The sequence below is a fragment of the Felis catus genome, chromosome B3 (genome assembly GCF_018350175.1).
Source record: "Felis catus isolate Fca126 chromosome B3, F.catus_Fca126_mat1.0, whole genome shotgun sequence".
Classification (NCBI taxonomy): Eukaryota; Metazoa; Chordata; class Mammalia; order Carnivora; family Felidae; genus Felis; species Felis catus.
In genome coordinates, this window is record NC_058373.1 from 120946626 (window position 1) to 120972046 (window position 25421).

General features: G+C 41.2%; 1 protein-coding gene across 8 annotated transcripts in view; it reads left to right on the forward strand.

Moving 5' to 3' along the window:
- Positions 1–25421, forward strand: part of GPATCH2L (G-patch domain containing 2 like) — a 156394-nt gene that overhangs the window by 117050 nt on the left and 13923 nt on the right. For 4 of the 8 annotated variants that reach the window (XM_045060287.1, XM_045060284.1, XM_045060285.1 and 1 more), the window contains exon 9: positions 7287–7381. In XM_045060287.1, the coding sequence (XP_044916222.1) occupies positions 7287–7381 (95 nt within the window). Of the gene's footprint in view, positions 1–7286; positions 7382–9119; positions 9643–13544; positions 18546–25421 lie in introns of those variants that run through there. The other 4 variants (XM_019833328.3, XM_019833327.3, XM_019833333.3 and 1 more) reach the window with 2 other exon arrangements.

Genomic DNA, 25421 nt, shown 5'->3' on the forward strand with positions numbered 1-25421 from the left:
TGGGGATCAAAATGAAACAATATATTTGTTTAGCATACTGGTAGCTAATATTATTTTTGTTACATGGTTACTACTTCTCCCCTGTCTTTAGGATAATTGCAGTTTTATAAACTTTGAGTCTGCTTCCAGAGTCATTTGCTAATGAGATGTCGTACAGATCCTTGAGGTGCTTAAATGGCTTAAATGGACTATAAGAGGAGGCATTTGGACAGTGTTTGGGTAAAAAAGAGACCTTTCTGCCCATTAGAGAGTTGAAATATGATAGGCTCTGCTCATTGTAATTCATTTTATCTGTTTCACAAACGTTACGATCTGCATATCAGAGTTGTGTGCCCAGCTGGCTGTGCCACTTGACAAGGAGTTTCAAAGAGCAAGAAGAAGACTCAATTCACGCTGTTAATTTTGACCTTTGGAGCCACAGTAAACAGCCTCAGGTTTTACCTCAGGGCTTAGGGGAAAGAACCTTTTATTAGTCCTCTATCTGCTAGGGATGCTCTGACGCACAGCGGCCCTTGCCCATCTCTTTAGTGCCTGAGTTGTGGCCAGGTGTGAGGAAATGTTTCTGCTGTGATATTGTCCAGAAAGCTGCCCAGCCCTACTGGAACTTCCCGTCGTAGAGTACACAACTCTTGAATCTTTTGTCCTTTACCAGATGGTCTTGTCGACAGCACCCTCAGCCGGCTGGCATCTTACTGCCTAAGTGGAGTGACGAAAAGCATTTTCCCTCCCTGGCCACTGTAACAGACCCAACTTTCCAATCGATGCACAGCTTTTCTGCTCCTGTGGATGGCATGAAACCACTCCAGGATATGCCAGCCTTGGCCCAGGCCGGGGAAGGAGAGTACACGGAATTTTCAGGTGCTAGTGAGCACTTAGTTACGGACTGTCAAGGGTTAGGTTTGAGTGAAAACACTATTGGAAATGCTGGGATCTCATCCTGTTAGAGAAGCCTCTTCTGTGCCCTCTCATTGTGAAGTGGTTTTCCGTCCCTAACTGCTGCTCGTGTCAGGCCCGGACCCTTTCCTGTGCGCAAATCTGAGAAGACGGTTCCTACTGGGTGCTTCGTCAATGTCAGTTAACCCCGAAGATGAAATCACATGTGAGGAGGGGGCTTCTTCATTTCTCTAGATTGGATCCTCTTTTCCTTCCTTTTACCCTAGCACTTCGTTCTTGGATTACAGCTCAGTGTCTGGCATCTGTTCATTCTTTACGCATCGGCCTTCCTCACTGCGTCCTGAGTGCCCGGCGGACGGGCCCTCAGCTCAGTCATCTTGTGTGTACCCTCTCCACATTCAGCAGAGTGCTTTACACAGGGTAGGCCTCCATAAATTTTTGTTAAAAATAATTGAGGGGAATAGATTAGTAATTAAGGAGAATAATTGGAATATATGATGTATATGACCTTTGGTCCTTAGAAATATCAATAATTTTTTTTTCTTGATGTTACTTGTTTGTATGTGTTTAAGGAAAAAATACAGCAAATAAATACCTTTTCACGATAAATCTTATTTTTATTTCCCATATTTAAAAAGTGAACTTTTCAGTGATTTTTAAATGAGTGATTTTTGAAGGTGAACTATTTCTTAAATTAACTTGCCATTGGCAGGTAGACTGTTTTCTCTCCTCAGAAGCGACTCTAAACATCTTTGTTCTAAATCTAAAGCAGCCACTTCAGTTATTTTTTGCCAACATTGGTTCTATTAAACATGCATGTATTTCTCAAAGTAATTTTTTTTCCCCTAAAAGTACATTCCTGCCCCAGGGACATAGTGATCTGCCCAGTTTCCTAAGTAACACTGCAGCTTGAATGGCTCACCTGATCTTTCAGTTACCTGCACTAAAAAGTAAAATAGAAATGTTGTGTTTATGTGTGGATATACAGAATGCTCTTTCAATTAATTGCTAATGTTCAGCATTCACCTTCACATTTATGAAATGAATTTAGTTGCTTTTCCTGAAGTCAGGATTTTTAAAGAGTGTGTTTCTTTTCATACTCACCACCCCCCCTCCCCCATCAGTTCTTTTTGGCAAATGCTGCTGAATGTGATGTTTTTAGGGGAAGTACTCTTGCTGTGGAAGGATCGCGCCCCAAGAATGTGGAGGCCCCGATCAGATGAAACAGAACGAGCATAGCTGGTCTTTTCTTTAGGTTAATTGCTCGTATACTGGGGGACAGCAGTTTTATTTAAATTACTATTCATTTCATCATTCTGTTATTAAGTTAAATTTTTAGATCTCTTTTATTGACTAAGTTGGCTTTGGGAATTTGGCGCATATATATATATATATATATATATATATATATTTTTTTTTTTTTTAACTCGGTAATTTTCACAGCAGATAGAAGCTTATCAGAATTACCTGAGGAGAAATTTCAGACTAAGCATATTACTGATTCTTCTCCCACCCCAGCATGGTGGGACATGCATATTTTGTATAAATCTTCTTCGGTGATTCTGATAACCATTGCCGTTCCAATGGAGAAGAAGGTTTAAATTTTAACCCGGTAGAAATTTTAGCTTAACTGATACGTATTCTTTTTGCCCCCTGCATAATTGAAAGGTCCCTCCCCTACATACAGTACACGATTTGCAACAAAGAAACACCTGTGTAGTGCTCTTGACAGAGAGTTAAAAAAAAAATCTAGTTAAATCTTCCACCCTTTCTACCTACAATGGAGGGGGCTCTCTTTCCCTGTCCTTTGAGAGACCTCGATTGTATATGTTGTCTCTTTTCAGTTTCTATCTTGTGAGAGTAGACAGAGAAACTGAGTAACACAAAGAAGCAACACGTTTGAAAAGAAAGGGGGGGCCAGAAAGGAGTTAAATACTCTTAAATGAAAGTGAGTATGGGAGGAAGTCCATTTTTTTTTCTCCCCTTTCCTTGATTCTCTAGGTCTACTGTTTCTGATATGGAATTATTTGGGACGGTTCCAAAACTGGAACTGCCTCTTCAATAGGAGGCGGTGGCTGCTCATTGCACACCTCCATGCTTGGGTCCCCAAATATTACACAGGGGCCCTCCCGGCCCCCAACGCGGACTGCTCTCCACTCCTGAACGGGGCTGCCCTCGTGTTCGAAATGTGCTAGACAGCGTGGCAGGCTCTGTTTCCTGTCTCTCTTAAATCAATCCTCTTGTGCCGAGCACCCAGCTTCCTCTGTGCTTTCCCCAGGCCCTGGGTTTCCAGGTTCCTGGGTCCTCTTCCCTTTTTGTCTTCCAAGCTTCCTCCCAGGCAGATGGAGCCCTCAAAGGGGAAACTAGATTTTCCCAACCTGTAAACTCTGCCATTACTAGTGTTCAGTTAAAACCAAAGAGAAGGAAAATGTCTTACTGTCCTTTATAATAATTTGACTGTCTCCCTTCTTCCTTTCCCAGACCTTTACCAGGAAGGGACGTAAGGAGAGACATATATCCCTTCTGTACTCAGACCTAAGATGTGATGTTATTCAACTTCTGAAATAGCTCTCCAGCCTGGAAATTGTCTTTAAGAGAAATGTGTTAAGAGGGAGGGAGCATTAAACTGTGTTTTAGGCATGAACATGGCTTCTCTTTATCCCTGCCTCAGTTTCTCTGTTATCTAGTTCTGTAACTAGAAAAGCTGTGTGGCTGGAAATAGGGCCAGGCTACAAGGTCCTTTAGGGAAGAGACTGCCTCTTTTCACCACCTCAGTAAAAACAGTGAACAATAAAAGAAGCAAAAAACCCTCCTGAATAGAAAGGAAATAGTCTGTGTAACGATACATACTTGTACAACAAAATAAGGTGATTGACTTCATCAACTTTATTACCTGGGTCCCTTAGAAAGCCTTAGGTTCTTTCCTAAGTTACCACAGAGGAATTTACAAAATTTGAAGGATTTAGAATGTTCAAGGTAATAATTAAGAATGGGAATGGGGTGATAGAAGTCGATCATTTACCACAGAGACAAGTAACAGGCTGGAGGCTTAGCAGTAAGGGGGCATTTAATGCAGGGCCAGTTGACCCTAAAGCCCTTACCATCACTGAGCAAGGAAAGAGTGGGGGTCAGAGAACCATGGCCCAGAGGGACAGGGCCTCGTAAGGATCACCCGAGCCTGTGAGGCCACAGCAGCCCCCTAAGGACACTGCAGGATGTAGTGCAGTATAATAATCTGTATGCGTAGTAATAGGTAAGTGATACTTATTTTTATTTTACTAAAATAAGCATTTAAAAAAGCACCATATTTCTGCTTAAAATGATTAAAAGTATAAATATTTTGGTATATCAGTGATTCCATCTTTTTATTCCCAAATGTGTCAGTTCTTGAAAATGTGAGATAAATGTCACTGACTCGGTCAATAAAGGAGTGATAATATGGGCCCTTACCCATCTTACTGACATATATCAAACATGCAGAGCTGTGAAAATGATGAACGGTGTATATATAAAAGGCAGTACTTATTTAGTTCAGCCCAAGTTGCTACTCTGAGAATTAATATCTTTAAACCCTTTTGAGGGGTGCCTGGGTGGCTCAGTCAGTTAAAGCGTCCAACTCTTGATCTCTGCTCAGGTCATGATCTCTTGGTTCATGAGATCGAGCCTGCGTCAGGCTCTGCACTGACAGCGTGGAGCCTGCTTGGGATCTTCTCTCCCCCTCTCCCTGACTCGTGCTCACTCTCTTTCTCTCTCAAAATAAATAAACCTTAAAAAAAAAAAAAAAAAAAACCTTTTGAGTACTTACACTTTGCATTTTGCATGTCTCATAAAATTCGGCACTTTGTAAACACTGACCTTGAAGAAATAATGTTCTGTGGGTTTTGTTTTATTTTGTTTGCAAAGGTTTTTAAACTAAGCTTTTTAATGAAGGATAGTGAAGTCACATTGAAATAACCTGTATCCGGATCCAGACATGGAACATTACCAAAAAGAACCCCAGAAACTCCTGGTGCTTTGTCTAGTCACTATCCCTCCTCCCCTCCACTCCATAGCTCAAGGGTGACCACTGTCGTGACATCTAACAACGTAGCTTAGTTTGAAGAAAGGATGTTAACATCTAATCTAAAAAGTTTTGGAGAGTCTTTAATGAGCTTAAGGTAAAGAAGAAAACACGAATATATACTGTTACTCTTTCTTTATGTGACTCGTCTGTCTGAAGTACTTCAGGAGAAGCATGCTTAGATTAGAGCAAAGTGGAAAATTTGAGTCTGGATCTGCATGTACTCAAGTACCTCATCTGTGGAAAAGATGGAAGCCATATTCTGTACATTCCTGTATTTTGATAAAAGACAAAACTTTGTCGGGTCACTCTCTTTTCTGCTTGTGGCTTTGACTTCAAAGGGAATTCCCACCTTTCTCTGTAGATGGAAGGCCAGTCTTCCTTTGGTATTCTGCCATCTATGTTTCTTATTATTAATCAACATGCTGATTTATTCCCAGGACTTTGGTAAGGTATGGAAAGTGAATTGTTCTCTCTGCTTTACACATTTGTATTCACATTTCACTTTGGGGGCTCTTTAACTCTTCATGGGATACTTAAAAGTTAGCTCTTTTTCCATTTAGAAGAGTGATCGATGAAAGGTGACTTAGATGGAATATTCCAAAATACGGGCTTTATACTATAAATCTCTGCCTGTTGTAATGTTCTTTGCATTCTGAAAATCTTATGATTTCAGTTAAAGTCTTATCTTTTTTTGTTTATAAATTGAATTGATTCTTAAGCTTTTGCGTTTAGAGAAAAAAACGTATATACTTGCATGCTTTTTAAACTGTGGAAGTTGCCAGATTAGGGGCCCTCTGAATAGGAAAATTTGTCCATTCAACAGTTGTCTTGGTACTTTGTTAACTAGGTGCTCTTAGATTTGACGGAGGTTCTAGTCTTAAGACTGATAAAGTATATAAGCCAATTTGACAATAAATTATATTCATAAAAAAAAAAAAGACTGATAAAGCCATGAAGGATGCCTGGGTGGCTCAGTCAGTTTAGCGTCTGACTCTTGATTTCTGCTCAGATCATGATCTCCTGGTTCGTGGGATAGAGCCCTACATCAGTCTCTGCACTGACAGCATGGGGCTTGCTTGGGATTCTCTCTCTCTCTCTCTCTCTCTCTCTCTCTCTCTCTCTCTCTCTCTCTGCCCTTCCCCAGCACATGTACACACACTCTCAAAATAAATAAATAAACATTAAAAAAAAAAAGACTATTAAGCCATGATACTTGATCCCCAGCTGGGACTACCAATTAAGAGTTCATCTGGTATAATTTTACTAGATTCCTTTTTATATGTTATATACTCTGGCTATTTTTTAAAAATTGTGGTAAAACATATATAACAGAATTTGCAGTTTGAACCACTTTTAAGTGTACAATTGACTGGTTTCTAGAACTTTTATTCATTAGTATCAGTTCTAGTCAACAGATATTTAATGGCCATCAGCTAAGTGCCTTGTGCTGAGGTTAGTAGATCAGTGGAAAATTATGAAAGGAGTATAAATATGGTCCCTGTTCTCAAGGAGATTAAGCCTCATTAGTGAAACAAGATATATGTATACCAGTTAAATAATGATTCATGGTCAGTAAGGCCTCGAATGTTCAAGGAAAGCTTTGTGTAAAGGTGAGAATCAACTTGGTCCTTCATCGGGTAGGGTCTGTCTAGTTTGAGAGGAAGGAGGAAGTGGGCAACTAAAATCGCAGGCCAGCTGTTTCAGCGTTCAGTCCATTGTCTTTCATACAATCTTTTGCTTTTTTCCAGCCGTGAAGCACTCACTGTTTTGTTTTTCAGTTAAGCTGACTATTCTAATGAGGGAATATATTATTAGCAAGAAATTAATATTTAAAAACATCACAGAAATCAAACTTACCTAACTTGTGATACAGACACTTAAAATCCAGAATTATAGTGATAGAAGGGTTAAAATCCCTATTAAAATTCTGTGCAAATATCTGTGTTCATGCAGCATTAAACTTTTCAGTATATTACCACTTGGGAGTAGGTATTTCATTAGTGAGTTTAGAACAATTGCAGTTATAGTTTTTATGAAAAATAATTGTACAAAAATCAGCATGCAATGAAACACATTTATTGAAATTAATCTTGAGTGTCTGCTATTCTGAAATTAGGTAAAAAGTTTAGAATGGGTATAGATTGTGCATAAAAAATGAGTTATGGTTAATCCTGAATTATCTTGTACTTGACAGTTGATGACAAAGGATGGTACCTGTCTTGTTAGTGTATGTCTGTAATGGGTCAGGGATTTTATCTGGGCCGAACATAATGTCTTACACTAAGAATAACAAAGTGAAAACAGTGTTTTTTCTTTCTCACATCTGCAGACAGGCAAACATACACTTGGGACCCCCATGTTCACGTGACATCAAGAGGAAACGGAAACCTGTGGCCACAGCATCTCTGTCTAGCCCAAATGCAGGTAACCGTATGTAGTTATCATTTCTTGAGCACCGGTTGCGTGTCAGGTGCTAAGTTATGTTTTATATACCTTTTCATCTAACCTTTATAATAAGGTAGGTCATTTTATTCCCATTTTGTATGGGAAAATGAGAACGTGAGAAAGTAATTTGCCCAAGGTCATGTACATGGTAAGAATTCAAACCCAGCTCTCTCTAACCTAGAAGTCTGTGCTTTTTCACTGTGTCCTGTGGCTTTCTTGAGTTTGAATCCCAGTATTCCACTGGATCAGCAATCTTTAGTCATCTGTGCTTTGTTCTACCACAGACAAGGAAGTTAGGTCTGCGTTAATGAAAATCCAGATAGGATGGTGGTTTAGTCAGTAGTCAGGGAGCCACATGGATTTATTTACTTTCTTATTTGGTTCACAGTACAGTGCATTCTCACTGTTCTTATTTGTAGTAGAGTGCTAATACTTTACTATCCGTGGAATTTCTATTTAAAAACTATTTTTAGGGGCACCTGGGTAGGTCAAGTCGGTTGAGCGTCCGGCTCTTGATTTCAGCTCAGGTCATGATCTCACGGTCGTGGAATCGAGCTCCGTGTCCAGCGCAGAGCCTGCTGGGATTCTCTGTCTCCTTCTGCCTCTCTCCCCCACTCGCATGCTCTCTCCCGCTCTAAAAAAACAGCTTTCAAGTTAAAACCTGTTCATTTTCGGGGCAAAACCAGTTGATTAGAAACTGAAATAGTGGTTCTCTTTGGTGAGCAGTAGTGACCAGGAGAGGACATGAGGAAGTCTTCTAGGAAAGGCTGTATGTCATCAGCTAGGTAGGGTTACATGAATATATACATATGTAAAACTTCATTGAGCTGTACATTAATGATTTATGTACTTTACGTATGTTGTTCTTAAAAAAGGGGGGATGACTATTATTTATATCAGAGAGAATATCGGATGTTTGTAGGTATTTTTCTTTGGAGTTAAGAGAAAGTAGTTAAACATAGTTGGTAATCAGGAAATTTTTGTGTTATTTCAATACAGTTTAGGATGAATTGCTCTGGGTAAAAAGATCATATCTATTTGTAGGATCTGTCAGAAATACCTGCAGTTATTTTCTTGATGATGGTGAATTCACCCTGAGGGAATTGAGTATATCATAGATTATTTTATTTTCTTCAGAAAATACTACATATTATATAGATCAGAGCAGTTGCTAGTTGAGTAAAGAGTAAGCCTCAGAAAGATGGGGAACTCTGTCCTCCCCCCCCCCCCCTTAGTAAGTTTCAGTATACATTGAAATTGACTTTCAGCTTCTGTTTGGGGTGGCTACTGGACAATCTTATCACAGATCTGGTAATTATAATAATTTTTTCCAGTGATTTCTACATGGCCATGCCCTGAGCTGATTACTTTGCATGCATTATTTCACTTAATCTTTGCAACAACTTATAAGGTAGATGCTGTTTGTATTCCCAATTTACACATGAGCACATTGAGACTTACAGAAGTTAAATCACTTCCCCGAGGTCACATGGGTGATAAATTGCAGTGCCAAGGTCAAACCGGTTTCCCTAGGACTCTCCAGCTGCCTTCTTACACACTTCAGGTGTTCTGTGTTATATAAGGTAGAATTGGTTCCAAACAGTGACTGTATCCAAACCCACCCAGATCCTCATTCACTCTATGGTATTGAAAACATTAAAACAATCTCCCCTTTTTATCTTTTTTTTCCTCCTTAATATCTAGCTTCTTTTTTTAGGTTTTAATTGTTCATAAGACGAGAACTGTTGGGAAGAGTTTAAAATCCTTGTTCCGTACTCAAATCAGGAAAGGTACTGGGAGGTATTGAATAAGACTTGGGGCATTAAACATTTCTCCTACTGAGCTCACCCCCTCCTCTCACTTGTTGACTAAGGTCTGCTTCACTGAACATTTTTTTTTTTTTTCTATCCACAACCCGAGTGCCCCATGGAGGTGAAGGACATAGCCCGAGCCCGCACCATCAGTCAGTAGAACAAATGGGCTTGCTCTGCCTAACATCGGGCCATCTCGGATTCCACCTCTTTTATAGAAATGAGTGATGAAGAGAGGTGCGTTCCGCTTTGCCGCTGTATTAATACACATCAGGGGCCAGCTCCTGGCACTAAATCACGCTACTGCATACATCTGTTATCGGACTCTTCACCAGTGTGATGAACAAGACTGCAGATAGAGGCTTCCTTGTGTCATTCTTTATAGGATTTTCCTAAAAGAATAAATAGCTCAGATCTCTGCCAACACTCTCCCCTGTCACTGTGATGAATTCAGCTTCTTTCTTAAACATGCAGCCACAAATCTTTTTCCTTTTCCCCTCCCCCACTGGTAGAAAGTTTTGAGTTGAGATTGACTGAATTTAAAGGTATTAATAAGGCTAGAGAGGTGAAGAGCGGAAGGGAGTAGCTTGTCTTGTCTTTTTATATTAATACTAAGAAAAGCCAGGGGAAAAGGCCTTTCCATTAGGTCGTTAAATAGATCTTGAAAGTGTAGCACCTTTATTTCCTTCTTTCTGTGTCCACTTCCCTTCTCTTTATGACTTTATAACGTACACAGGTGTCTGGCACACAGAGCCACCTTTGGAGTTTAGCGAGAAACTGTGTAAACTGGCTTCTGTTTCGATAGCACCAGAACAGGGAAGACCCAGTAAGTCTGTCCCTCGTGCTCAAGTGAATTTGCTGGATATGCTCTTAAAGAATGTAACTGGAAAAGAAAAAATGGGTTATTTTCTCTGAGGTTCAAGATCTTAAGTAGTTATAAGAAAACGTAAGGAACACAGCTGAAAACTAGGTTTCATTTCTATGAGATGATTTTCTTCATTAGAATGATAGAATGGAGGCTTTGGTGTACAAATCCTATTCCTTCAAAAATTAAACACCTGGCTTCAGGTAAAGGAGAGTGGGGGGGTGGTATGATGCTGTATTCAGAGCCCTGACTGTGTTGGCCATCCCCAAAGCCTCTTCTGACCTTCCTGTCTCTGGGACCAGATATGTGTCCTTAGAGCATCAATTGGAAGGGTACTCAGCAGTTCCAAATACCAGGCCATTGATGCTAGAGACACATTTGCAAGGGCAGGAGTTTCTGTCTGGTCTGTTCACTTCTGTACTCCTGGCATCTAAAATAATACTCTTCCTGGAGAATGATCTCACTAGATAGTTTTCATGTGAATAAGTGAGTACAATCTTAAAGTTGAAACAGAGTTATTCTGAAAATTACTCTGACCCTGTGACTGGATTGAGTAGTTCCACTGTAAGTTGGCCTTGTCCCAGGAGTCATAGGGCAGATTCTTATCGCCCCTTTTTGTTTTTGTTTTTTTTCTTACTGCCCCTTTTTAAAGTTTAAATGGTTTTTAAAGTTAAAAATGTTTTTTAGTAAATATTGAATGGCTATGAAAGAAGATTTGTAGAAGATCTGTAAGGTGTAAAGGAAAACAATATAGCAAATATCCACGTACCTACCATCCACTTTAAGAAAAAGACCACCACCTTTAAAGTCTTCTTCTCACTGTCCTTGGAGCTCACCATTGTCCTGATGTGGTTTTTTGTTATATTAATAAGTGTTTTTTAAAAATCATTTGTCATTCTTTGGGGTTTGTTTTCAAATTGCTTTAACAGACATATGCTCTCTAAGCAATATATTGTCTAGTTAGCATGTTTTAGAAGCTTGTGTTAATGGAATGTCCTCTTTTATACGTTACAAGTTTCACCCAGTTGTATTTGAGATTCGCTCACGTTTTGTCCTGCCAAAATCTTTTTTTTTTCCTGCCGTATGTATGGTATTCCGTTGTATGAATATGGTGAGTATACTACAATTAAACATTCCTAATGGACATTTGGATTATATCCCATTTTATGCTATTGTGAAAAATACTGCATTGTTCTCTGGGAGAACATGTGCCAAAGTGTCCCTGGGCCACTTCACACTCCTTAGGATGGCTGTGTCAGGGAACAGGGAACAACAAATGTTGGGAAAGATGTGAAGAAATTGGAATCTTGTGCATTAACGGAGGGCATGTAAAATAGTGTAGCCACTGTGGAGCCCTGTGGTGGTTCTTCAAAATTGTAAACGTAAAACTGCCATGTGATCCAGCAATTCTGCTTCTAAGTGTATACTCAAAAGAATTGAATGCATGGATTCAGATAATTGGACACCCGTGTTCATAGCAACATTATGCACAGTAGTCAAAAAGTGGAAACAACCCAAATCGATAAATGTATAAATCGATAAACAACATGTGGTATATACACACAGTGGAATATTATTTGGCCTTGACAAGGAAGGAAATTCTGACATGCTACCGCATGAATGAAGACATAACGCTAGGAGCGCCTGGGCGGCTCAGTCGGTTAAGCATCCGACTTTGGCTCAGGTCATAACTTCACGGTCTGTGAGTTTGAGCCCCACACCGAGCTCTGTGCTGACAGCTCGGAGCCTGGAGCCTGCTTCGGATTCTGTGTCTCCCTCTCTCTCTCTGCCCCTCTCCCACTTGCTTGCTCTCTCTCTCTCTCTCTCTCTCTCAAATGAGCATTAAAAACAAAAAGACATAATGCTAAGTGAAATCAGTCAGACATAAAAAGATAAATACTATATGATTTCAGTTATATGAGGTACCTCGTATGGTCAAGTATGTAGAAACAAAGTAGAATCATGGTTGCCAAGGACTGGGGAAAGAGGAGAATAGGAGTTACTATGTAATAGGATAGCGTTTCCATTTGGGATAGTGAAGAAGCTCAGGAGTGGGATGGTGGTGATGGTTGTGCAGCATCGTGAACGTACCTGATGCCTCTGAACTGTACACTTGAAATTTGTTAACGTGGGAAGTTTTATGTTATGTGTATTTTACCGTAATAAAAAATACAGAGCAAAAAACCAGTTTTCCTAGGATAAGAGGTGTTTTCCCACTGCGGCTGAATACCATATAGTAACGTTAGATTAAGTTTCGTGAAATTTATTTTCAGCTAAATATGAGTGAGTGAGCATGTTTTGTGTGTGCATGTGCATGTGTGTGTAAGAGAGACAGACAGATTGGGGTTGTGGTGTGTCAAACGTATTTCTTACTGCTGTGGGTGAGGTTCCAAAATGTTTGAAATCTGTGTCATAGAATAATAGCCTGCCGTGAGAAATTCATGTTTGAATATGTATGTGGGTGTGCATGTAAAGCTAAAATAAATTCTTGGGTTCACTCTGGTATATATTACTCCTTTTCGTTAGAAAAAAATACCGGTCTTGGCCTACTAAATTGATTTGGTGACCCACAATTTGAAAATTACTGTTCTGGTTACATTCCTAGGAGATGAATTATTGAGTGACAAGGTAAAAACAAACATTTTCTAGATTTTGCTGTATTTTAGTGTATATCCGTTCACTCTGAACAGAGTGGGTGTGATGGTGGTTTGTACCACTCTGCTCGGGCATTTGGAAATGTGAGGACACTGTTTGATCATCACAGTGACTGAGGAGTGCTTTTGGCATTCAGCGGATGAGGTCCAGAGTGGAAGTGCCCTAAAGTATACAGGGCAGCCCTGCACAAGCAATGATTGTCGTGTCCAGAATATCTTCGGTGTCCTTGTCGAAAAACACTGGGCCTGACTGTGTAGTTTTTCTACCATTTTTCTTTTTGTATGCTATTTATTGGTAACACTGTATTATTGGAGGCATGGGCTGTAACAAGCCTAGGGCTTGAAGTCTGGAATCAGAGTTTGAATCTTGCTACTTAACCAGCTCTGTTGTGTCCCTGAACAATGTATCTGCTTATCTCTCTGCCTCAGTTTTTTGATCCAGAAAATGGAGATGACAATACCTACTTCCAAGGGTTTGCCTTAGGAAATAAGATTATGGTTGTAGAGTATTTACAAGCTCATAAGTGCTCAATAAATGATAATTACTACATTATGAATTTGTACTGCTGTATTTATTTGTTCAGTTAAACCCATTTTCTCAGGTAGAGACATACTTACCTTACTTAAATCTTGCCTTATTATTATTATTTTTTTTTTTTTTGGAAAGGAAAAAGAGAAACCTTATGTGGCCACTTGGGTTAATAGAGTATAAAATAAAAGGATTCAGAGAAATTTGCCTTGAAGTGTCTCTTATTCTAATTTGTCTCCCCTTGATCTTTTCTTCCTTATTTTTATTGTAACCACCTTCCCAGTTCACGTGGATGTAGTGGAGCCAACCACACCAGCATCGCAGGTCCAGAAATCTCCAAACCCTGAGTGGTTGGTCAGGACCTCTGCCGCAGAGAAAGCTACTGACTCCGCTGCAGCTACGTTTTTTAAAATGCCACCAGAAAAGAGCCCTGGATACAGCTAGAGGGCAGGAGCCCACCCACCGGGAGCCGCTGGGTGTCATGCAACGCATCCTAGACGTGGTGTCGCAGAGCCTTGCATATCGCAGTTGACATTCCCAGTCCTTTTACCGCCAGGATGACCCCTCTTCAGACAAAGCAGTGGACTCTTTCTCTTAGAAAATCATGTTGTGCAAATCTGGTTTAAAAAAAAAAAATTAGTAAAGTATTGCAGCAGCAGTTTAAAACAGAAAAAAAAAAGTCATCCTCTGCTATTTGTTACATTGCTGTCGTTGTCCCAACAGTTACCTGCAGCCCCGTTTACAGAGCTGTTGCTTTTTGCAGGTATGTCTCTTTCCTTGAAAAACTAGTAACTGCTTTTGCATACTTTTTGTGTAGAGCTTTTAATATCATTTGAGGAAGTCCCAAATTGGTAGCCAGTTCTAGACAGATTTAAACACTGAGTTAAGACCGGTGTGTGGAATTGCGTTTGCAGAGACAAGGTTTGCCTTTGAGCCTGGTCTTGATTCACTGATCGTGCCAATAAGCTAAATCCATCAAGTTCTCATTTTGGAGCCTCAGAGGAGACCCCAGCGGCCTGGACAGCGGGAACTTCTTCCAGTTTTCTAAATGGCCTAATGGGATCTCCAGCAGATGCATTTGTACTTGGCCTCGTCTCCAAAGTTGGTGTTCTCCTGCAAGAGGATGTCTGTATTCATGATGTAATGAAGAAAATGGTTTAGTTGTTCAACAAACTTAAAATAGTCAGTGGATTGTGTCTTAATACTTCATGTCACAGTGTAAGCCTTTATGTACTAAATGGGAATTTTATTGTTAGTTTATAGGTCAGTAACCTGCAGCAGAAATTCATACTCTGTTATAATAATGGCTTCTTGGAGCCGTACTTTGGGGAGAAAAATGTCTTTTTGACACGCCTTTATACTTGGCGTGTTTATGACGGCTCAGCTGCGTGTGGAGTTATGTATACAGCCATGCCTGGAGTTGGATGCCGCTTTGTCAGGATGAGGAATAAGTGACTGCCTGGAACCGCTGGGGAAAAGCCACCCTTTCTAAAAAAGTATTATCAAGAGTGTCTGTCATTCAGAGGACTGGTTGACAGAGCGTTCTTTTTTGTACGAATTGAGTACATTTACTCTGAAATGTACAGAAACTGTTTTCAAAGTGCCCACTGCTCTGGAACATTCCAGAGGAACTCCCAGCCCCGCGCCTGGATATTTTCTGTGCTTGAATAGGTGCTGAGCGTCAGGACAGAGCCTCCTTTTCACGAAACGCAGTTGTCCCTTCTCCTCACACAGAATGTGAGGGTGGGCTGTTCTATCACGTTCCCTTTAAAAATGGTAGTCCTCTCCAGTGCCAAGTCCAGGGTTTCCATGTTGATGGGTGGGTGTGAGTCTAGTTGGAAAGGGGGACTTGAAGGTAATTTACGTAGCCCTTTTCTGTAACGGAGAACAGAGAACATGTCAACTGTAACCAGGGGTATGGTGGAGGGAGGGGCAGGTGGAGATTGTGAGGTGAGGGAGTGGCGTGAATGCCAACCCAGCATCTCTGGGAGCCACCCCTGGTTCTCATGCAGTAGTGAGTGTACTTCCCTTCCCTGGGGCCTGTAGCCATGGCAGTATAAGAGGTAAAGTGCCTGTTGAATATGAAATGGCACTACCAAGTTGTTTTAGTGACGAAGGTTGGCTTGATTGTCCTGTGTGCATTCAAACCTAGTCCCCGTCGTGTCCTGAGACAAATCTCTAATGTAATTAGTTGGATTTAAGGGAGAAATCCATGGACGTAATTTTACTTTCTTTGCACTAAGCTCTGGCTGTTGTAGAGACGGGTCCTGTCATCACAGCCTATTCAGACTTCCACAGTTCAGGGCGAGTCTTATGGCCTAGCAGTTCTCCTTTCTACCTGTGATTACAAATAATTTACATAGACAACTTTATTTACATTTTAAACATCTGTGTGATGTAAGGGTAGGTGACTGCTGCCATTTTTCAGAGACCAGAAATAAAGTTTAGCACCTTGCCCAGAAATCACATAATCAAGCCAAAACTGAAATTCCAGATTTTTGGACTTCCTCTGCCCTGGGTTATAATCTTTTGTTTTTCATTGATAGACCTGAGTGACTCGGAGACCCATAATTTTGAAACAGTGTGTCGTGAACGTTTATCATCTTTCTTGGGCATGCTTTTCTACATATTTTGAGTACATTCAACAGGGATTACCCCCAAATGCCATATCTACCTATAAGTGGGGAAGAAAATTAGTTGCCTAAAAAATAGCCATGAATACTTTGCAACACAGGGTTGTCAGCTGTGCTGCTCATTTTAGGCTGCTGCATGAGCATGCTTACAGAATTATTAACCAACTTACTTTGCCTCTTTTCTGTATGAGTCAATTCCAGAGGAGTAACCTTAGAATGGGGTGTTTTTTGAATCTTAAATTTTAAATTTCTTTTTTATATGGCCAAGTGTATGATGTCATACACCGAGAAAAGTCTGTTACCTTTCAACAAAAGATGTAATTTTACGATCAGGTTTTGTAGTCTGTTGAAAAAACTCTCATAGCATGACTTCCTTTGGGGATAATCATTGAGCTCCCATGCATTTGATCTACTCAAAACTAGTAACTGAAGCTGAGTTGCACAGTTCTTGCTTATTTCAGGGTTCTGATTTATCCTAGCCGGCTATACAGCCTGCCTGTCTGAATCCTAACCTGTATTTTCCACGGTGGGCACAAGTCAAGACATTATCTACTTGCATGAGCATCGTTCATAAAAATTAGTTTTGCTTATGAATTTAAGGGAATTGGAGATTATTTTTCATTTTAAGGGAACAGGTTCATTTGCATCAACTCTTGTGTTACTTTTTGGTAAGAACTGTGCAGAATAGGGAATTAGCTGTTTCCGTGGTGCCAAATTTGGGAGGGGCAGGGTGTGGTCTCTATTGAGCGGTGTATGCTTAATAGGGCACATTTAACCTTGAATTCTTTTGAAATCAAATGCAGTTGAAAATATCAGACGGCATTGTTTTGCTGGGCTGTGAAACAGGCTGCGAACAAGGCCATTTTGGCAGTAAAGTGACCAAAAGCTGAAATAAAACTTCTTAATCTGTGATGCTTGTGGCATCCTTTGCTAAGTCAAGCTCCACACTGAGGACAGGTAATTAAACTACTTAGGAATCCCACATAGATGGCTCTGATCTGTCCCTGTATTTTGGAATCAGAGACATGGTCTAGACCCACAGCATTGGAGGTTGTCGAGCTGCAGAGGAGCAGAGTCACCACAGAGGTCACTTAGAGTGGAACAGGTTACGGTGTCAGGAGGAAGGAGCTAGGCTGGCAGTGTCATTGCTGGTGTGACGGCTACTCCACTTTGGCTCTAAGGCTCCTGGTGATGTTTGATTTCATTTCTGGTCTTCTCTCTATTTTGACTTCATTCCTCTGGTCAGAGCCACATGCTTTTTGTTTCCTGAGGCGAAGACTATGTAAAAATCTTAGCATTACGAGCCACATTCAGTGTTCCCTAAGTCTGGTGAAATTCAGCCGAGCTGGCGTGAGAACGGACTGGCCTACTCTAGCAGCTGTGGATACAGTCTAGCTGGGGGCAGAGTTTACAGGGTGTGTCATGATTCATGTGGTGGCCGGAGGGATAGTAAAAGCAGTTTGCCCCGGGTGTCAGCTGTTACCTTTGTTAATACTTGAGCTGTCTCACTTGTTGGTATTTGCTTATCTCCCGCGCCGGCCACGCCAGCTGGTGGAGTTACTGATGGTGGCGGCAGTCAGGATGAGCTCTTACCCCATCAAGCAACGGTACTGAGGGAGTTGTTGGGTTTTGCCAATGCACTAAACGCAAGGTGGCCCGGAGAGGCTTTCACCTACATTAAGATCCCAAAAGAGATGAATGTCAAATGCCCGAAAACAGCAATGTGGAATAGACACAAGGAAAATGAATGATACTGCTGAAGCGTATGGATCTGTAAGGTTTTTAGCAAGCCCAGCAAAACAAACTTCTGGCCAAAAGAAATTTTCCCGCCACTGCACATAGGCGTGTTAAGCACTTGGGGAAATTGCCAAATTTTCGGAACGTAAGCTTTTCAAGCACAGTGTTGAAGAATGAGGCAGATCCTGAAGATGTTCACCGGGGAAAACAATCTTGGCAAGGTTCAGAAGTAAGAAGGCATGACGAAGAGGAGACATGCTTAGAGCAGAGGTGCTGGGGCCTGTAGACGGACAGCAGCAGCACGTCCTTGCCCCAACCACACATACTGGACCAGAAATGGAGGGTGGGTTGGGCAGTCTTACAAGCCCTCCGGGGGACTCTGGTGCACGCTGACATTTGTGAACCACAGGCTTTGCATAGTTAAATGTTTTAAGATGTTGGTGTCCCCCTAAGCTGTAAGGTGCACTTACATTTCTCTCCACAAATATAGACGTGTTTTGTATATGATTCTTTGCAGAAATTGTTAATGTCTTTATTTCCCACACTTTTTCCCTGAAGCTCCTAAAAGATCTCCTGGAAATATTGGGAAAGGATGATGGGGAGAAAAATGTCATCAAGGCCATATTTAGATGGATGGAAACAACCTTTCATGTGGGTTAAAATATAACAGTGAATTTTCAGTCTGTGCGTGATAGTCATTTTTCACAACAGACAGCAAAACATTTGTGTAACGTACGGCCGCCTATGATTTCATGATACTTGTTCATTGCATCTTAATTTCCTGGGAAAGTGTTATGTCTTTTCCGGCATAATAATGACGAAGTCTTTAGAGTGTGGCTCACAAAAATGAAAATAATTGGCGGAAGAGACCATCCTGAGAACATAGTGTTGTGGAATAAATCCTTGTTGAGCTATTGGTGATCTTTTGCTAGAACTTAATCACACCCTATTGTCTTTGTGTTACATTTCAATGATTCTGCAGAGGTTGGTGACCAGCAGCCACAGAATGTTGTATATTTTTGTGTTGTCTGACTCAAGGATTCAGCATTTCCGAATACGGTACTCGAGTCCTAAAGCTTTGAAATGAAATTGCGACCATTTCTTTCTTTGGGTTTTATTTGCACAAATAAGGCTAGGCTGTAATTTATTACTAAAGCCTGCGAGCCCAAGGTTTTCTCTGGGAATATGTGTGGCCAATGAGGACTTCTCTGGTATCATGTCCTCAGGTACTCACGTCGTCTTGTGCCCAGGTGTGACTTTATAAAGGTGATTAAGTGAGGGCACAGACAGGCCTGTGTCACCGAAAGAAAAGCTTAATGTTACAGTTCCCCTAGAAACAAGGCATGGCTTGCCCTGCGGGGCCACAGGAGGACAACCGGGTTTGGTCAAGAGGCAGAAGAAGGGAGCAAGCAATAGGTTTAGGCCAGAGCCTCTGTTGGGGTTTCCACTATGAAGGCGGGGCAGGGCAGGGGGAACAGTTTGGAAATGGCTAGTTTGAATAATTCTGGGGCCTTTGGACCAGAGTATAGACTCTGGTTGCCTGGTACCTGGCCCTGGGGTGATTGCTTCCTGAAGTGGAACAGGCCAGATGGAGGGGGTATGGCTCCATCGTACCTGCTTAGTTTGCACATCAAAAGCGTGCTGCTGGCTGATTCCTTTGCTGTCTTCCTGAGAATCAGCCAGCCCTGGGAGAGGCAGTGTTTCCCTAGCCAGAAAGCGTTTTTAATCTGTTAAAACATTGTAATATACAGAAAATTTAAAAAAAACAAAAAAACAAAAAAACAGGATTAGCACACATGTTTAAACTGTTGAGTTCTCCTTTCAATTTTCTCAGTCTTTTAAAACACCATGTGATTTTCCTCTTCGATCTTGAAAACCAGTTAAAAATACCTCTGACCAAAAATGTTGGTGTTACTAGATAGTATCAAGGTATGGGAATATAAAAAGAAGGTTTTCGAGATGTAAATTATGAGAAGTAATGTTTTCTTTCTCTGGAAGTGAGTTCTGACCCTTGCAGATCCCTCATTCAAATGTTTTTAATTGAGAAAGAGGAAACATCAGAGAACTTACAGATGGTTGCGGTGGCTTTGACTTAAATCAACCCCTTTCACTGTGTGTAGACACTGCATCTTGCCCCTCCCAGTGGGCCGTGTATCCCTTCATGAACAATTGTCATGATTGTGCGGACTCCTGCCACCCCAAAACCATGGCGACACTTAAAATTGCTCTCTATATTTATCCCACTCCTCTTGTCAGTAGCTATTGCAAACTGCGGCCATTTCAAACTCTGCTTACCCCCACCTTCTCTCAAGTTCAGCGGCCAATCTCCCCCATCCCCTAGCAGGTGACAGGCCATTAGACAGGAGTCCCCGGTCGCACACCCCTTACGTACACCCTTCCTCACCTCCTTCTTGCAAGTGCCTGTCATACCTAAGACAGATTCCTTCTCCTCTGTGCCTTGGTTCCCTCTCCTTTGATCAGATGCCTTGCTCAGTCTAACTATAGCTTCTCACTCCTGGCACGTAGAGCTTTGCATTTGAACATGTTTTAAAGATTCCTTCTTCAAACAAAAATACCTTTCTCAGCCCTTTGAACCCCTTGGCTACCAAAAATACTGCCCTCACTCGCACTTCCTGTTCATTAATTCTCAGTCCACTGAAGCGGTAGTTTTTAACCCTGGCTGCACATTAAGACCACCTGGGGAGATTTTTAAAAATCTTAATTCCCCCAACTGAACCACAGAAAAATCACATCAGAATGGGGAGGCGGGACAGGCTTCATTCTTTTTAAAGCAACGGTGCAGGTGGGGCTGAGAACCACCATACCAAAACCTGGCTGCTACACTCACCGCCATTAAAACTTTTTGCTGGGTTCACCAGTGATTTCCAGTTGTCAAAATTCAGTCCTTCGATTGATCATTATGATGTCATACTGTACAGTGACTTCCATTGTGGAATTGTCCCTGTTCTGACCCCGCTTTCTCCTGATTTTTCCCCTACTTCTTTGCTTTCTCAATCTCCACAGGTGGGAGGATGGGTGGGTGGGTCAGTCTAACACAGACCGGATGTCCCTGTCCTCCCTTCTGATATTTCAGTTAACACCCGTGGGCTCACGTGCCCCTTTGCCATACCACCTAATGCACTGACTTAAAGCACAGGCATAGAGTGAAGCATTTCATTAATAATTGGTGTAGACTTACAGGAAAGTGTGCTCAAGGTCTCTGCTCCTTCCTTTGTTTCTCTTTGTCCCTACTCCAGGCCCACATAGGTAGGAAGGTTGCTAATCACATTTGTCAGGTTCTAAGATTCGTAAGACCCCTATTTACTCTTGGTGTTGCCATTCGTGAAAAGTCAGGCTGGAACTCTGGTCCCTCTTCTGCTTTCTCCTCTCCAGGGTCTTGGACCAGTAAGGAGGCCTGGGCCCACTTCTACATACAAGGAGGCTACCCCCACCTAGTGCTTTCAGTTTTTTTACTTTCTGCTTCTGGTAAGAGTTTAGTTTGGGCATGAGGCAGACTCATTTCCTCACCGATGTTTGACCTTCGGTACCACGTTGGATCTTGGGGTTTCAGGCCCTAGCCCTACTCCTAGTAAAGTGGAACTCGATTTTCTGCTTTATTGCCGTCACTGCATGCTGCCTCGGAAACTATATGTAGGGGTTCCACCCTCACCAGAAGGGATCCTGTGTGTTCCTGGCTTCTTTGAATCACTAGTGTCTGATTCGAAATCTGGGATGAGGGATCTGATTAGTACTCATGTGCCTATCTATCCTAGCTGCAGGAAGTGAGGATGAGTTATCTGGAATGTGTAGCTTCTGTTGGGGTTGGATGAATTCCTCAAACAGGAGGGTAGTTCAGATGCTGGACAGCTGATAAGAATAACAAAGGTCTACTCGGGCCATTGTCCTATTTACTGATTCAAAAAACATGTATTCAGCACTCAGGAAGCCAGCCTTCCTCAGGGATCTTGTGGGGAAGATGGCTGCTACAAAGCAGGATAGTCCCAGGGTCCTTAGATATACTCTGCTTGAAACCAGTCTGACCCTTTCCAGAGCCCCTAATAATATGATGATGATGATGGTAATAATGACTATTTACTGAGTGATTATTATATGCCACTTGTCAACAGCATCTCAATCTTTAACAACTCTAAGGTAGGTAAATTTATGTCAGTTTTAAAGCCATGAAATAATACATGCAGTCATAGATTAACTTGCTCAAAGTCACATAGTTAATACTCAAGCCAGCATTCACACTCCGTCTTTTTGGTGCTAGACTTTCTGTTCCCAGCAACACTCTTTGCTGCCTCTTTTCACAATATAAATGAACTATTGGTGGCCACGTATATGTGAAATAAACTATGTGCCACTGGTCCCAGGGCTGGGTGTCTTGTGACACCCTTTTATTCCATTTACCTTTTGCTCCTGGTGAGCTGTTTATCAAAGCAACCGTGAATGGGCTCCTGTGCCTACATCATTGAAAGAAGATAGGCAATTTCTGTGGCATCTTCTTAAAATGACCTATTCTTGTTTTTGGAAGCTACTAGAGCAAAAGTCAATAAAATCTTCCAAACCTATGGCAGGTGTTGTCCTTTGTATGCCAAAGCAAAATGGATCCCTAAGGCGTGAGGACACGTACTTTGAATTGTTAATGGTAGTGATGGACTGTTCTGAACGTTCTGCTAAACGCCTCGTAGACCTGCTAGCAATATAGCTGTCTCAACAGTTTGGGCCTTAATAAATGTCCCTTCACTCAGTAGATGTGAATAGAACACCCTTTATGCCAAGCACCCTGCTTGCTGCTGAATATACAAAGAGGAAAGGCATTCCTGCTGTCATGATATTCATGGTCTTCTGAGGAAGAGACCAGGAGAGCAAATATTGTGATGTAGAATGATAAATTTTGAGATAAGAATACCAGGGTATCTTGGCAGCAAGGAGGAAGGCACCCGAACTCAAACTGAGTAGAGGGAGGATTTGAAAAATGCTGGACCACGTCCTGAAGGATGAACAGGAAGTTCAGTGAAGACGAGAGAATGAGGCCATCCTGCCTCAAGAGCATGGTTTGTATAGAGCACTGCAGTCTTGTGGTGTGGCTGACAGCATAAAGGAGCAGGGAGAGGTAGGCAGGAGGCCAGTGAAGGACCCTGTGTAAACCGGCTTGCTTGTCGATTTGGAGAGCTGTTAACAGTATTCCTCTGCTGGGCAGTCATGGAAAGCCTACTGCAACTGGCCCATTGTGCAAACAAAGCCGGAACTGAGATGTGACCAGGTTTCCATCTCCTCAGTCACCTCCCTGGAAAATGTAACCAGATCCATCTATTTGTGGGAGCTACTGACGTGCTTAGGAGTAGAGGAAGCTGAATTGGAAATAACAGTTTGCACCATGGCCGACTGAATCCTTCATGTGTTCTATCCTGATGCCAGGCTGAAGTTATTCCTCTTAAACCACCTTATCTTGGTAGAATTTAATGCACACTGCAGTCATCTTAATTCCTAGTACTGTTCTTCAGTAGCAAAGTTGCTATTCTAAACTATGTGTTTGGAGATTTTTTTGTTTCTCAGTGGTGACCATAAATTTGTGTTGATCAACTCACACTCTATATTGGGAAACTCTGCAATCTTTGCAATTTCAAGGCTGCAGAAAGTATCCATAGGATAGAATGAATGCACCTGGCCCATATTAAGCATTGATTTTGGTCTCATTAATTCCATGCTGTAAGTAAAGTTAGCTGAACCCTTTGAAATGGTGTAAAATGGAACCAATTAAGTGGTTTTGGCCAACAGTGGTGATGAATGGCCCTTTTTCTGGTGTTCCACAGTAGTGTGACTTAGAGCCTCCTCTCCACATTCTTTGGAGCTCTTGATTCAAACCCTTTTTTTAAACAAAAAATCTTTTAGTTTGAAATAAGTTTAGACCTAGAGGAAAGTTGCAAAAATAGTACAGAAAGTTGCCATATGCCCTTCTCCCAGCTTCTAGTGTTAACAACTTACATAGCCGTGATACAGTTATTGAAACCAGGAAATTAACGTTGACACAATCCAGCTAACTAAACTACCTGCTTAGTTGAATGTCATCAGTTCTGCCTGTTATGTCCTTTCTCTGGTTAAGAATTCAACCCAGGATCCATTTGTATTTGGGTCTGTTTCTGGGCTTTGGGTTCTATTCACTGGTCCGCTTATCTCCTTGTACACAGTAGCACACTGTTTTCAATAATAGACACTTTATAGTATATTTTAATATCTGGTAGAGCTAGTCCCCTGTTATAATTTTTATTTTCCAGTGTTTTCCTGGCTATTCTTAACATGTTTGTTTTTCCACGTAAACTTTAGTATCAACATGTCTAACTGAGATTGCATTACATTTATTAGCTCACTTAGAACTGACGTCTTTACAGTGTTGAGTTATCCAAATTACCCAAGAACAGGGGATGTATTTCTACTTGTTCAAGTCTATTTTTGTGCCTTTTCAGTACTGTTTTAAAGTTTTCCTTGGATAGGTAGTACGTATATCTTATTAAGTTTATCCCCTTGTATTCAGTTCTTTCTTGCTACTAATGGGGTTTTCTCTGCTATGAGGTCTTCTACTTGGTTATTGTTCTTATATATGCCTTTTGATTTTTGTATATTAACTTTATATCCTACTGCCTTCCTGAATTCTTTTGATTTTGGGGTGACTTTTATCACTGATCCTCAAGGGTCAAAAAAAAATCTTTCTAAATGTATTGAACAGTAGCAAGAAATGAATCTGTAGAAGTCGAGAGTGCTTTGAAAGCTTAACTTTGGGTGGCAAGTGAGATGAAAGCCGCCTTTCACCCTGAAAGTATCTGTGGAGACCTGGTCCCTTGAGTCTCTGTCATGGTGACTGTGATAGGTGCCAGAGGTAAAGCAGGGCCTACTCAAAGCAGAGCGTTTAGCCTGAGATCTCCCACGAAACAGGGACCCTCAAAGTGCTACCCTCACAGAGTAAGCATCAACACTAAGTAAACCCACCAAGCAGAAATAACAGCAAGATAGCATGCCTTTATTGATATTGGCCTTGGGTGGAGGAAAAGTTTGTTTGTTTGTTTGTACCTTAAAATGTTTAGCAAGTTGTCCCTTACAGAGTTTATGGCCTAGGTTCATCCTACTGGTGTGGTCCAAAATACTGCAAATGGGAATTTCATTTACAATAAACCTAGGTCAGTAGTGACCTCAGAGGACTAGCAAACACAGATTCTCTCAAAAGCAATAAAACTTCAATCAGGGTATCCAAGAACTACCACAGATAAAGTTAGAAAGAATATGAGTAGCTCACAGTTAAAAACCACAAACCAAAGGAGGAATCAAGGTCCCATGAGTGAGAGGCATCAGAAACATACAGGAGAGTCAGACTCACAGACACATTAGATATTGTACTTACTGCCACATGATATAAACTAAATGTTTTAAATATATTTCAAGAAATAAAAGAGAGACTTCAAAACACCAGGCAACAGAGGCACGTAATTTTGAAAGGAGGTGATGAGAGTTACAGTGTCCTACTGTCTTTCAGTTGTTCAGGAGGAGTTAGAGTCTTACCAATTTGGGGCCTTAGGTGGGTAGACATTTTAAAATATTTGGAGTAACCACTCAATAAATATAGAGAATATAGCACTTAAGTTAACATGGGAAGGATGATAAAAAAGAAGCTGGAAAGGTGAGAAAAACAAAAAGCATAAAATAAGATGGTAAAAGAATTCAAATATGTCAGTTATAAGTGTTAATGAACTAAACTCTGCAGTTGAAAGATAAAGCCTGTAATACTGGATTTA